At 34.4% G+C, this 14618-nt stretch overlaps 1 protein-coding gene across 1 annotated transcript in view; it reads right to left on the bottom strand.

The window, feature by feature from the left end:
• Nucleotides 1-14618, bottom strand: part of BBX (BBX, HMG-box containing) — a 244900-nt gene that overhangs the window by 68876 nt on the left and 161406 nt on the right. The window contains 2 exon segments of the mRNA XM_025050956.1: nucleotides 810-877; nucleotides 4642-4837. Of these exon segments, the coding sequence (XP_024906724.1) occupies nucleotides 810-877; nucleotides 4642-4837 (264 nt within the window).

Here is a 14618-nt window from a genome sequence, read left to right as displayed (position 1 = left end):
TAAAATCTGCAGTAAAATTGAGCTGACTGCTATTTTGCCCTAAAGAGCGACTCTGGTTGGGGATTGAAAATTTTCCACTTCAAGTACCTGAGGGTGGTAAAATAACATGACCTGCAGGTTAATTCATCTGGTCTGGAAAATAGAAGAATTCCACAAATGCAAACTATGCATGGTTAACTGCTACTACCTGCCCATCAAAACCATACTTAAAAATGTTTAGCCAAAGCAGACCAATAACTATACAAGGAAATAAAAGATCACGAAACCAAGGTCACAAGGGCTTGAGTCCTTTTCATTTTAAAGAAAAAAAAAAACAACAACAACAATCTTGGAATGCCATGTTTCTTGATTTTCTAAAACAAGAGTTTGGATTTATTCAGGTACCAGAGAGACTGACAGTTCCGTGCTTTTTTAACTCTCATCTTTTCACTAGCAAGTCTAAATAAGAACATCACGAAAGTAGAGAATGTTATGAATAGAGTTAAATGAATCACAAGACTCACTCCACAGACACATGACACAGTCATGGCAAATGCTAACTGTCTATACATTGCATTTCTTACTCCTAGGCTTATGGACCTCAAAATCTGCACCTGACTTACGTTTGTGTCCTCTTGGGCTTATCTATACCACTTTTCAATGCACAATACAATACACACATAGATCTTAATGAAAACAATAAAAAGTAAAGTTTGTTCATAAGCTGTAAACAGTGAAACTGCAAAATTAACACTGTGAACAGAATACAAATGCCTGTGTTCTCAACCCCCAGCATGAGCGGAGTGGAGAGGGATGAGGGGCTTACTTACCTCTGGTGTGCCAAGAGCATGTTCTCCAGCTAAAAGCAGCATGCTCAGACCTCCCATTTGAGTAGGATCTAAATAAGTCAAAAACAAATATGTATCAATTTACAACCATGAAGTATGTATAACACACACAGTTGAAAAATGATACTCACAAAGACTAACAGAAATCCAACAGAACCACATGTAACTTTACAAAGTTTTCAAAACTCTTTGTGTAGCAATAACCTCATATGTATGTGCTCAGTACTCATACTTTTACCAGCCTTTTAAATACCACTGTTGTCCTACTATTCTGACATAATATGTTCTTCAATACTATAGCTGTTTATAACATGATGCTTCTTTCACTACTGCATGAAGAGTTTAGATGGATTTTTTTTTTTTTTTTTAAATTATTTATGCCTATTGCACCTGGTCTTCCTAGGTGGTCTCCCATCCACGTACTAACCAGGCCCGACCCTGCTTAACTTCTGAGATCAGACATCGGGCTTGCACAGGGTGGCATGGCCATAGAATATGGACTGTCGCTCCACTGGGGTGCGCACCCAGGACTTTCTGCGTGTAAAGCAGATGTGCTAACCGCTACACTATGAAATCATGTCCATAGATGGATTTTTTTAGAACAAAAACTACTAAGAAGTTTGAGATTGTTATTCTCAAATTGTTATTTTCTGCCATGTAAAATTAGGACTGATAAAGAAAGAACCAGGCTATCGGAGGAACTAGAGAACAAAGAAATTTTACAAATGGACCTCTAAAACCTAGTGGGCTTTGTTTAAGCAATCTTCCTTTAAAAGTTTCAAAAACAAATTTAAATTAAACAATGATGTCTTGTTGACATATTAAATCTTAGGGGTATAGTCAGGCCCTTCCTCGAAATACCTTTAAGATTTAAAATGAATCCTTTTTATATTACAGAAGGTCTTTGCTTTCATTCCTTCAATAATCAACAGAAACAGAGACAAAAAAAAAAAAAAAAAAGCAAATTGGTAGATCTATGACCCGGGGTTATATCTAAACAAAGAAAGTATTACAGAAAGTAAGAAACCTATATCCTTTAAGGTTGTCTTAGATAAATTAAATTTCAGAACTGCAATAAAATAACATGTGAAAATGTCTAACTTCCGTGCCTATCCTAGTGTATGTAGGTCCTCAATAAGTGTGTTTTTATTTTTAGGAATCTCCTCTCTATACAATTAAACATAAGGATCGGGCATACTGTGTTGCCTAAAGACATTTAGGAGTTTCTTTTTCTGTTTTGATTTTTTTTTAAAGGTATGCCCTTAAATATTCCTTTGTATATAATCTGTCTTAAAAACTCATGAAGCAACTCTGACCACATCTTATATAGCCAAATTTTCTAAAAAATGAAAAAAGGATCTTAAGTAATTAAAAATGAGGTTATTAGAGAGAAAAATATATCACCAAATGATCAGGAAGTCAAGAAATGGCTCAATGTTAAAAGGTAGTCACATAGGAAGATACCCATACAGAATACACAATAACACTGATTTGATGAAACAGGACTCTGTTTTAAGATTCCATTCTTACTTAAAAGCTAGTGTTAAGAACTATTATGGCTGTTAAAATAGACACTTAAATCTATTTAAAATAAAAATCAAGAGGGGGAAATGAATTTAGCAAAAAGTAAAAGTTTAATTTGGGTTTTTGGACAGCTAAATACTTTTGCAGCTGTCATTCCATGAATCAGGAGGAATGGATAATTGCTTTTTAATAAAGATAAAAATGTGTTAGTTCAATTATAAAGTAAAATAGGAACACATTTATATGATAATTTCATTTAAGTTATATACCAGTGTGACTTGGCAAGAAATTTGCTAGATACTAAAACACAGATCAAGAAATAACCATAAACCTTTATATTGATTTAAATTTATATAATGTTATTTAGAAATATCAAAAATATATTTATGTAAAGAGCATGCTTTCCCTTCGCTGAGAGGGCTTATACTAAATTAAATTCTACATAGCTTTCCTTTCTTGAAAATCATACATCTGACTGCTTTGAGGTTATTCAAAATAGCAAAATCTCATGTGACAAAGGACTACTGAGAAAGCAAAACAAAACAAAAAATGAGATTCCACGTTGAGGAAAAGTTTAAAATTGGCCTCTAAAAGCTTTACAGTATCCCACAGAGTCAGTTAAGCACCATGTTTTGTTTAAAGGCAAATTAATTTTCTTTCATTGTACTGAAAAGGGACATATCTAGAAATATCAGACCAATGTTACACGCTAACTTAACAAGGGCACCGATCATGGATTTCTAGCATCCGTAACAGGTCCTTGTATAATGAGATAAATTCAAGGAAGGTGTTTTTCTTTCCTGTATTTTGCTTTAAAAAACATGGTTTTTAAAAGCTGACCTGTAATTATCTTGGTTGAAGTCTTGGTCCCATTTTCAATTTGTAGGTATAAAAAGATTAATAAACTGTCAGAAATGGTGCAACAGACAGACATCTTTCATAGCTTTCTGCAGTTTGTAATTATTTTTGGTTTGTGAAGAACCGTTATATGCAAAGAACCCACACAGACTGACCTAGATTTAGAAGTAGGAGAAAAAGCAACGGAAGATAAAATGATAATTGAAGGAATTCAGTTAGAAGCCAATCGTCCATATACTCTTTTTTGGTCTTGATAATAAAATGTTTATAAAACACTCCAACTGATAGAATCTGAGAAGTCCAGAGAGCTCACCAAGACCACTTGCAAGTAGTTTGAAGCTAAAATAGTACAAATTACAGCTAAAATAAGAACAGATCTCTGTTTGATTCTTCTGTGATATGTAGAGCATCATTTTGGAAGTTCACCTAGAATTATACTACAGATACCTACACAAAAATCACCTGAAGACTTTGTTCTCCCAGAATGCTGACATTTATTAGACTGCTCTTCTTAGGTTTATACATGACACTACCACATAGTTTGTTATACTATGAATTACACACTGAATTATTAAATCTCATCAGGCCTACTGGCCATTAAAAAAAAAAATGAAGTGTCATCACGATATTGTTCAACGTCCTTTCCCAAGCTTTCCATATTACAAATGGTTCAGGCTCTCATTTTGATGAAAATTTGCTTGTGATAATGAAGTAGAAACCCTACAATTCAATGTCATCCTCACTGCCCAATTTCCCAGTTTCATCCTGGATAATTCCTCTCTTGATTACTGCACTGCAACAGCCAGGGAAGACAGGGCCATTTCCAGAGCGAATATAAATACTTTATTTCATGATTATAAATGCTTTAGCATTCTTTACCACCCAAAGAGTATTAAAGGTACCGTAACAAATGAGACCATCTGAAATTTTAAATTTGCTCAGCCCACAGAGGAATGGGAGCAGGAGAGAGGGGAGGAGGAGTATGTCCTCTAAGAAAGAGATGTCAGACCCATTTTAGATTTGTGACAGAGTTGTGCATATTCTTGCCCTCGATGTTTCAGATCCTCAGATAAGCTGCATAACTGTGGTTTTTTAAGTATCCGTGATAACTAAAGTACTTACTGAGATAGCTAAATAGTGTGTATGTTATAAATTTATAAAATTCTCTGAGCTTCTGACATTCTCCACTTTGCTATCTGCTTTTCCATAATGTCAATGTCAGGAGTTCACATATACATATAATGACTCTCTTTTCTTCAATTATATATACTCATGCCATGCGCCAAAACGTTAAAATACGCTATATATTTGCCATTATTTCCTACTGGTCATATATTTTACTTCTTTCTCTTTGTATTATTTGGTAAAAGCAGTGCCTATATGTATTGTCCTATCCTTAAAGAACAGGTAGAAATACTGTCTATAAACTCACCGGCCATTCCAAAGTTAAGCTGAGGTGTTTCTTCAGTCTTTGCTTTCTTGGGGCTTGGCGAGTCTTTTGAAGAGTCAGATGGGAAGGCCCATAGTTTCTTTCGTGGATTGACAGAGGGTGTTGGGGATTTCACAGGCTTGTTTGTGTTAGAACACCATTTGTAGCCAGGATTTGCTTTCATAAATGCGTCTTTATACTATTAAAAAAAATAGAGAGAAAACAGATTTTAATTAATACAGAGAATGAAGAATTCTAATAGCCTTCACATCATCCCCCCATTCAGATAATAAGTGAAAATAACACTTTTAGTAACTTCTGTGGCTTTTCTTATAGAAGAATGACAATCTCTGCACAGGGCTTTTTTAGAGATAGGACATGATTTTATCTACTAAAAGTTCATTTGTGGGATTAGAGTACAGAGGCAGCAAATTTTTAATCTTTTAACCCTCAATTACTTTTAGTATCCAAAAAGCTGTCTGACCTTAGTGGAGAGAAGGAGTTATTTGTCATGGAAAGAGCCAAAAGCTTTGAAGACAGAAAAACAGAGTTTGAACCCTAGCACTTCCACTTGTGGCTATGAAGACAAAGGATGGTTACCAAAGATGGAGACAAGGAATGGCGAACACAGTGACTCTGGACTTCAGCCTTTATTTCCACAGACTGAGCACAATACCAAAATGCCTAAGGTTATCATAAACACTGGTACATAGCGTAGCACCTATTTCAAAGTAGGTATTAGGTACACATTATAAAGTGTGAGTTAATACCAAGGCTAATAATCAGGCTGTGCTCACTGCTTAATTTTGTAAATACAGTAAAAGCTAAATCTCTGCTTTGATGTACTAGTAAAGCAAATGCCAGCAAATTTAACAGAACAAAGTTATCAGCTGTGGGATAAATGAACAAAGGTGGAGAAGAGGAGAAGGGGAACAAAGTAGGGCAAAATGATATGTAACTTTACAGTTATTTGAAGATTCAAGGACATGTAGAGGAAAGAGTTCTAGATGTAGAGTTTGGTGACCTGGGTTCAAAACCCATCTATACTAACAGCCAGTTGTGGATATTAAGCAAGTTGTTCAACCTTTCTCAGCCTTGATTCTTCCAGCTATAAAACTGCACCTGTCAACACCCCAGGGTTTTGTAATGAGCATACATGATCACCAATGTGAACATGTTTAAAGATATAATACATGATGTTGCAATTAATCTATCACAAATTTTATATTTTTACTTAGAAGTTTCAGCCTTCACTGACAACATCTTTCCTTCTCCTTTATCTTTCTATGGTTTTGTCCTATAGCTTTTTCCCAACTCTGCTACTTCCTTTCCCTTTCCTGACAATAAAATTAAATGAAAAATATTTATTGCTACTCATTATATATTGCCAAAAGTTATGCCATCTGATAAATTGCATTCTCCATGTATTCTTTAACTATTATATGTTATTACTGCTGGATACTCTGTTAACCCAATTCTTTTAATCTCATAAGCTTGGCTTTTAAAACAGTCACGTTGTGTGTAAAATTAACTAATTTAGTATAAGCTCTAAATAGCTTATTATTTAACGCAATAGGCAAAAAGGTTCCTTTATCCTTGGTGTAAAGAAAGCATATGTAATCGAAATAACACACTTTTCCCAGCATGTCACTTTAAATCATATAAATGAAAATTGCACTGTAGATAATATAATGTTAATAGTCAATGGTTTAGAATTGTCATAGTCATTTAATTTAAAATTTCTGAATAAGCCATTTCTTTTTACTAAAAGCTGTACATCTGCATATGGCTATATAGGTACATGCAGAAGGAAGGTAAGAATAAAAAACTGCAAGATACAATTGTACTTTTCTTACAAAAATTATTAAAATGGAATGCAAGGCCAGAGACAAACAAAATTTACCATCAAATAGCAGAATATATTTGGAGGTATCAAACATAATAGGACACCCTACTCTCCATGTGCATGGGAGATTTACATATTAAGCTGAGGCAGACAAATAGCCTTGCCTGCTGTCTGGAGGTGGAAAGTGACAAATGGTAGAGAGAGGTGAAAATGGAAGTAGCAGACACATGCATCATTATTGTGTTCCAATAAAAGGCACACAAGCTGGGTTTGTCAGATGAACAGTCATTTGGACAAAGGCCACCACTCTATAAAGTGACAAAAGACTTTCAAACAAATTAACATATTTGTCATAAGAAATTTTTTTAAAAGGTAGTTTTTTAAGAAGAAAGTTCCAGTTGTGAAAGATTCTGGACAGATATCACTAGCACTCAGCTTTCCTCTGCTTCTTAGGTGTCCCATTCCTCTCCTCCAATGTTGATCTGCTAGATAAGTTCTTTCTCAGTAAGATATCACATCCTTTGCTAAGAATCATTTTAGTGCTTTGGTGAAAATTGATACGTGTAATGAAAATGATAATACTGTCATCCTTATGAATTATTACCAACATCAACTATTTTTAAAGCACTGATGATACTAATAAAGACCAGCTTAAACTAACTTATGATATACAGCTGTGCTGAAGAAAACATAAAGCTGTGACAATCACTGGCCTTAATCATTTTTCTTTCTCTTGCTCATATTCTGCCCACCCACCTCCAGCTCAATAGTTTGTGAGCGTCGACTAGATGACAGACACCGGTTAGACACTGGGGATGAAAGAGCATAAACTAGAATCTTTGCCTTCCAATTGTTTACAATCCACAATTAACCACAAACGTATCCTTTCTTTTTACATGTGGTCTGCAAGCTTTCCCCTGGCTCAGGCATGAAAAATAGTTTAGCAAAGGGTCTATAAAAGGGTAAGCTACCAATGGGTTGAAGAACCAAAGGATAAGAAAAAGGCCTGGAGTATGTGGGGTTTTATGGAAAACAGTAACTGAGAAATCACTATGAGGGTCAATACACTGTCACTGTATCACAATATTAATCTTACAAATCTTAAACTCAATGTAAAGATCAACACAAAGACAATGTTCATTAGCTCAATCAAGAATATACTGAGCAAAAGGGTTAAGAATGGGGGCAAGAGAAAAGAATTAACACACAGCCCTTGTCTTTAAGGAGTTAAAGCTTAGCTGGAGATGCCATAAATTTATGCAAAGACACATGGGTCAACGTAAGCAGTGTATGAACACCAAGTGAGGGCAGAGGCAGGAAGAGCCACAGGGTGCGAGGATGTCTATCTGTCCTTGAAACTGGGCAACCTCATCAATTACTTGCTCTGATTCAGCTATAAGAGACAACAGAAAGGCTTAATCATTTGTTGTGATGAGGTTATTAAGGAAAGGGATTACAGAGAAGGTTGAGTAAGGGAGAAATGGGGGAAGATTGTATATAGTCTGAAGCGAATAGCGGAGTGAAAGCTACTAGCATGCTAACCAACCACGTGGGCAAAAATCTATTATCACAGGATTGCAAGGGCCAAAGAGAGAGAGGCTCTACCCTTTGGGATCCCTGGGGCAGGGCTGCCCATTCTGGGGGCAGAAAGGGAAGTTCAGTTATCCTCTAAGAACATCAATCAGTGGCTCTGGTCCTATCTTGTAACTTAACCTGTTGCTAAAATGTGATTTTCAAAAATCTCTCATAAAATAAAAACTCACCTCATGGCTTTGAATTTTTTTCCTGCAAATCTCCAACCAATTAGATAAGTGAATCTACTTTACAGAGACAATTACAGACTTATACAAGGTGCTCAGTAAATGCTAGCTCCCTTCTCTTCAACCCTAACCACTACCACATTTCATTAGCAATAATAATAAATCATTGTTATTCGGTAATGGTATTAAATAACACAACCTTTGTCACAATATTTTGCCAGCTTCATATATAACAATGGCATTATTATATACCAGAAGACAATACCTTATTACATTAATCTTTTAAAAACTGGGTCTGAACATTACCAAGTGTTCTCCAATTGTTTGTTTTTAACTGGGAGGGGGCTGTGCTATCCAAAAACCCAGAGTATTTTAGCTGACATTATTGTCAAGATCTTCTCAACGGAGTGAAAAAGAATGGTAAACCTGGTGAGGTTCAGTAATAAGGAACCCTGGGAACGTCGATACAAAAAAAGACAGTTAATTCTGGTGCAAATATGTGAAATATCATCGTAAAATAAAAAGCCTACCAGAATTTCAGAGGAGGAATTACACAGGAAATTATCTGATATACTAAGAGATATAACACATTTTGAAATTTTATAACTCTGCAGGGAGCTAAGTGAACACCTAACAATTAACTGAGGCAGCTGTACCTCTTCTCTTCTCAGTGGCAGGCAGAAATTACATTATATGAGGGTGAAAGAGAAAAGGAAGATATTTAAAAAGTGGCACTAATCTATATTTCCTTAGTTCTAGGAACTTTCCTTCACAAAAATTTTAAAATTTATCATTTAGATAATGTCTCAATAGCACTATCTAATCTGAATTATTGTTGCTAGATATTTTTAGTAGAAGGAAAAGACTTTTATATGACAGAACTCTGAAGTAAGTTTATGGTTTTGACAGAACAAAAATATTTTGAGTTATACATTAACCTACAAAACTTTCATGATAAAACCACTCCAATAAAAATTACGTACTTCAAAAAGTGTCTTGACTAAGTGACCAAGGAATTGCTTGTTTGTTTTACTGTGGAAAAATCATAAAGGAAAAACTAATAAAAGGGAATTAGCTATAAATATTCGTACCTAAATTGGTTGTAAGGATCTGTGTGGCAATAGCAGTTCATTTTCACACATAAAACTTTTTTTAAAAGGACGATTTTACTTCCTAATTTGGGTAAATGGCATAAACGTCAGTTTAATCAATTTGTACTAAATAAAAAATCAAAATTTCAGAATTTCTTTTAAATTGTAATTCTGATACTTTTTAGAAAGTAGATAGGGGTCTGGGTGAGTAACATCTACATTTCTGAACACATATTAACAGAAAAATTCATGTTAACTAAAGTATAATTTTATTTTATTTGACTATTTAAATGCTAGTGTTTACTAACAATTAGCAAATGGAGTGATACTTCTGAAATCAAGAAGTTCACTTATCGAACATCTATCTTGTTAGGGGCTATTAACTGCATTAGACAGTATCTGCCAAATTGGGCAAAAGATACATTTAGTTTTGTTGATTCTTGTGTCTTAAAGACTAATTTTGCATTTTAGTAGTCCTACATTGTAGTCATGGTTCCTAATAAAAATAGTAAATGATAACTAAGTAGAAAAGTATCAGATACAAACAAACATAAGTTTGCTTGTCAGAAATAATGATAAAATTAACATTTGTATAGCATTTTAAACTTTACGGAACAGCTTGCACATATATTGACTATTTTGCATCTCACTTCTTCCCTGGGAGGGCAGGCATCTTTACTGCCATTTCCCACATGTGGAAACTCAGAAAGGTCTAAGAAGGAAGAAGGCCAAGTATGAGAACCCTAGCTCTACTAGTACTAACTCACTTCCTTGTGTATGTCACTTAAGTTTCCTGGGCCTCGGTGCCCTCATCTTTAGCTTTCGCAAAATAATATCTAGTTTGTAGAATTAATCTAAGGCTGAAGTGAATTAAATGTTTATAAAAGAATACTAGATGGGACAGAGCAATATTCAAAACTGATTATTACCATTTCAAAGATAAACACTTGAATATTTTAAAAAATACAGTATGAAAGTCCTGATATCTAACACGGAAATGAGAAAGGTCTCGGAAACAAAAAATATTATGAAAAACACAGAGCCCAGATATTTGGTTTTATTATCCACATCCTTTCAAAGTGGTGGGGTCCCAATTAAGCCACACTCTGAAAACTCCACATACAGTAAGTCATTTCAGTAGCAGTAGCAAAAAGTGGCTGATAGAGGAGAAATGTCAATTGACAGAGGAGGGCAGACCTAAAAGAAAGACCCATGGAAAAGCAAAGAATGAAATTAAAAAGAATAAAATAGTTGAGAATCATTTAATACACAGACCAAAATGTGAATACAACTCAATTATTTACAAATATCTCACCAAATTCTAGATTATAAAAGAACTCTTGCTTATAAATAATGGGTTGACATTTTCAAAAAAATTCAAAAGGTGTTCTGAAAAGGAAGTATATAAACAAACTTTAAATAAACTTTCCAGGATAAGTATATAAAATAAAAAGTGTTTAAGGTAACTGTAAAGTTTTACCTATCTGTAAATCACTTATATGTAACATCTGTTTCTCAAGTATAAGGGATAAATGGGTGCTACTCTAAGTGCAGTAGTATACAAGTTGCCACAGCAAGCTTGTAAGAATCCAAACTCTGTTAGGCATTATATATAACAGGTAACAAAAATTCTCCAGTTATAATACATGAGAAAATGAGAGTGTATCTTCTTTCAAAAGAATCCATTTCTGATGAAACCGAAACCAAGGAATAAATGGTCTTTACAAAAAGTATTCCAGTTGCAACTAAATAACCAAAAATGGTTAATCTTATCTTGAAGAAATATGAAAGAATAAGTAATCACTAAAAACTCCATGGAGTTTTGTGGTGATGACAATCTTTCCCAGAGTACTGACAACAAAAGATACCAATGTTTACAAAAGGCTATTAAGTTTACCTTCCAGTTATATTTTATTGCATTTAATTGCATAGCTGTGTTATTAGCATACAACTGAAGCTTCAAACTTTTCAACCTGGTCTCTCATGATTTTTTACTTGATGTCATCACTTCCAGTTAACTCACCCACATATATCCTAGGCTCGAGGTAAAACAAACTTTCTTGTTCTTGAACTTGTTCTTACTTTCCTACATCTGTTCTTATTCCTTGCCTTTCTCTTTGAATCTTATCCCAAAGTTCAGGCCAGATTCCATCAACTTCATAAAGCCTCTTCTGCAATACCCCCAAACCTAACCTCCCAACCCCAGCACAAGCAGATTCTTCCTCTAAGACCCATGACATTTTATTGTTACTATTTTTGGCTTACTTGCTCAAATCTACTTATCTCTTAGCCATCTAAAATTAGCAGCACATATTAAAAGGGAGCTAAAGTCAAAAAGGCTCCCAGCTCCACAAATGTATGAATGGTCCAAGATACTAACTCCAAAAGAGCATGAGATCCCTGCTCTGAAGAATGGAGACAATCACAACTGATGATACATGCATGTGCTTATATAAAACATCAAGCCTGGGATGAACCAATCAATCAATAAATACATACATTCTGCCTCATGCCTCTGATTCTATACAAAAGGTAGAAGGTATTATAAAGGTCATTCGAAATTACTTTAACTTTCCAGATCCTCCCCTCTTCTTTACACAGACTCTGCTCTACCTGAAGGTCAAGATATGAGCCTCTAAATAGACTGTCAATTAATTAACCACGATCAATAGTTTAAATGAATAGTGGAAGATTCCAGCAATATCCTAGGCAATAATGCAGACTTGTAGTCCTATATTTGTAAGAGTACATACATAAAGATGTTAAAAGGAAAATACTGTTTCTGTGTCTCCTAACAGGCAGTCAGAGTCAGAAATTAGAACCTGTGAACAAAAGCCATAACACTACACCATCATGAGCACTTGCTGAATTTAAGAAAGCAACCAGGTTATATCCTTAGGACAGTATTTGTCAATTACTTTTAACCAATGATTGCTGTAATGAGATTCATCAGAGAACATGAAACCCCCATTCAATCATTTTTTTCAACAGTGCAAATTAGTACTGGGCAATAATTCAAGAATCTGAAAACAAAATCCCAGAACAGGTGCTTCCTCTTATCAGAGGCACTAATAGAAGATAATCAGAAGCAAGAAAGGGTCAGAGAAAGTTTGAGCAGGTAAAAAATAATCTCTAAAGTTGTATTAATTATTACTGCTGCTTTAGAATATTTTTTAAAACACAGAAAGAAATTAAATATTTCTCAACTGATAATGACAGAAGAGATATTGATGAATATCATGTAAGCATTCATTTTTACACTGGAACTATGCTGAAAGAGTATATCTTGTTCCTAATAAAAAACTAATTTTAAATTGGGGGTTTTAAATGAAAAGGTTACACATATAAAACACTTTTAAAATTGATTGCCTGAGGAACTGAGAATATATTTATCACTAGCAACCACCACAATACCTGGTTCATTGAAGCAACTCTACATTTTTTTAATTAAATTCACATTCCAATTTAGACTACAATATTAACACAAAAAACATTTGCACAATTACCTGCACTTTAATTGCAAAACCAGTTACTAAGTAAATAGAAACAAGTATTACTCATAATTGAAAATTAACTGTATAATGATTTTGAATGTAGCTGAATATTCCACACTTTGCACTGGAAAGACAACATTTTGTAAGAGCAACTATAAACAAGACAAGTTGCAAGGTGAAGATTATGGTCGCCACTTATAGCAGATTGCAGGGGGCCACCTTAACAGATTTCATCTCAGCACCACAATGGCAAACATTGTGAACCTAATTAAGTAATCAGTAAGGGACTTCCTGTATTAAAATAATACTTCCTCTTCTTAAAAGTGGACACCTATTGGGTTTGTAAATTAGCAATATTTAAGAAAAGGCAAACAATAAACTTGGGACAGGCTTCATGTTATCCGAAAAACAGCAATCCAAAAACAAACTCAAGTGTTTAATTATAGAAAGCTAATGCAATTCCCTATGAGGTTTCAGATAATTGTTTATTTCACCATATAAACATGACTGTGAAAAGATCTAAGGCTATTTAATGAGAAAGTTTTATTGTTAATTATTGTTACGCTAGTGGAAATCTATTGAAACGTTTAAAATCATGTGGGTTACTGGAATTGATTTTAAATTTTCCAGATGTTCTACAGAGTTAAGATCCTGTCTTTTAATAGCAGTCAATTCCTGAAGACTTATGTGAGCATTAATTAGACCAACAAGGCTCATCATTTTCTCTGGATTCAAATTTCCCTGAACAATGCATGAGAAATTTCGATGTTCCATGTTAGCTTGTTAAACAATTCAGCAAAACCACAGCAATTAAAAGAATGATTTTTCCACATATTGAGATGTCTAATAATACGTGTCACTTGGAACTCTATATTTTGTCCCCTGCTGGTTTCTCTTTTCACAGAACTTAATCAAATGTTTGGGTGGCAGGGGTTTTTATGAATCAAGATTGTTTGCCAGTTGCAACACTGAAGAAATAATATTAGAATTAGTCTTTTCAGGTTTAACTACAATGATATTGCTTTGCTTTTCTCTTACTTGATAAATCCATTACATATATTTTAAATATACTATGAACTCACATTAATTTCAAATTAATTTAGAAACAGATCAGTCGACACTTCTTGAAGAAATTTAGTCACTGTTATCATTTTTGATTCATGTCTCACCTCTCTGAAGAGTCTTCCTACATGGAAATGCTTCTCAACAACTATTGCCTACAGTGTTTACGAGCACGCACACGTCACAGTACATCCTATTCTACTGCCATTCATTCATTCATTTATTGCTTTTAAATATTCATGCTGCACTGCCTACGAAACAGAAACAAGTCGAAGCATATCTCTTGATAATTGTTTATTACACAATCAAAAAATGTTAGAGCTGGAAGGGATACAAATATCTGTCCAACTTCCTCATTCTAATTAAAATTTAAAGAAAGGCAGCTAAGACCCAGAGATTGACTGAGATATGGTAACAAAGCCATTTAGCATCAGAACTAGATCAAGACTCGTTCCCATGACACGACTAGACAACAGAACAAGGGTTCCTAGGAAAGCTATTTAAAAAAACACCCCAAACGGTCATTCGTAATAAACAAATCGTCAATCGTAAAAACCAATCCCCTAAATCAATCAGTGGGTATATACAATGAGAAAATACTTGGTAATAGATTGCTCTTGTCATCCCACCAGTGTCTGCAAGGTGAACTTGGAACTGAGGAATAGGTACAAAGCTTTTATGTTTCACTTAAAATCTGATTGAGGACTCATGTTCCTGTGCTAGGCCT

This window comes from Pteropus alecto, unplaced genomic scaffold (genome assembly GCF_000325575.1).
Source record: "Pteropus alecto unplaced genomic scaffold, ASM32557v1 scaffold270, whole genome shotgun sequence".
Taxonomy (NCBI): Eukaryota; Metazoa; Chordata; class Mammalia; order Chiroptera; family Pteropodidae; genus Pteropus; species Pteropus alecto.
Note: the sequence above shows the minus strand (reverse complement) of the source record. Positions and strands in the feature narration are given on the sequence as shown.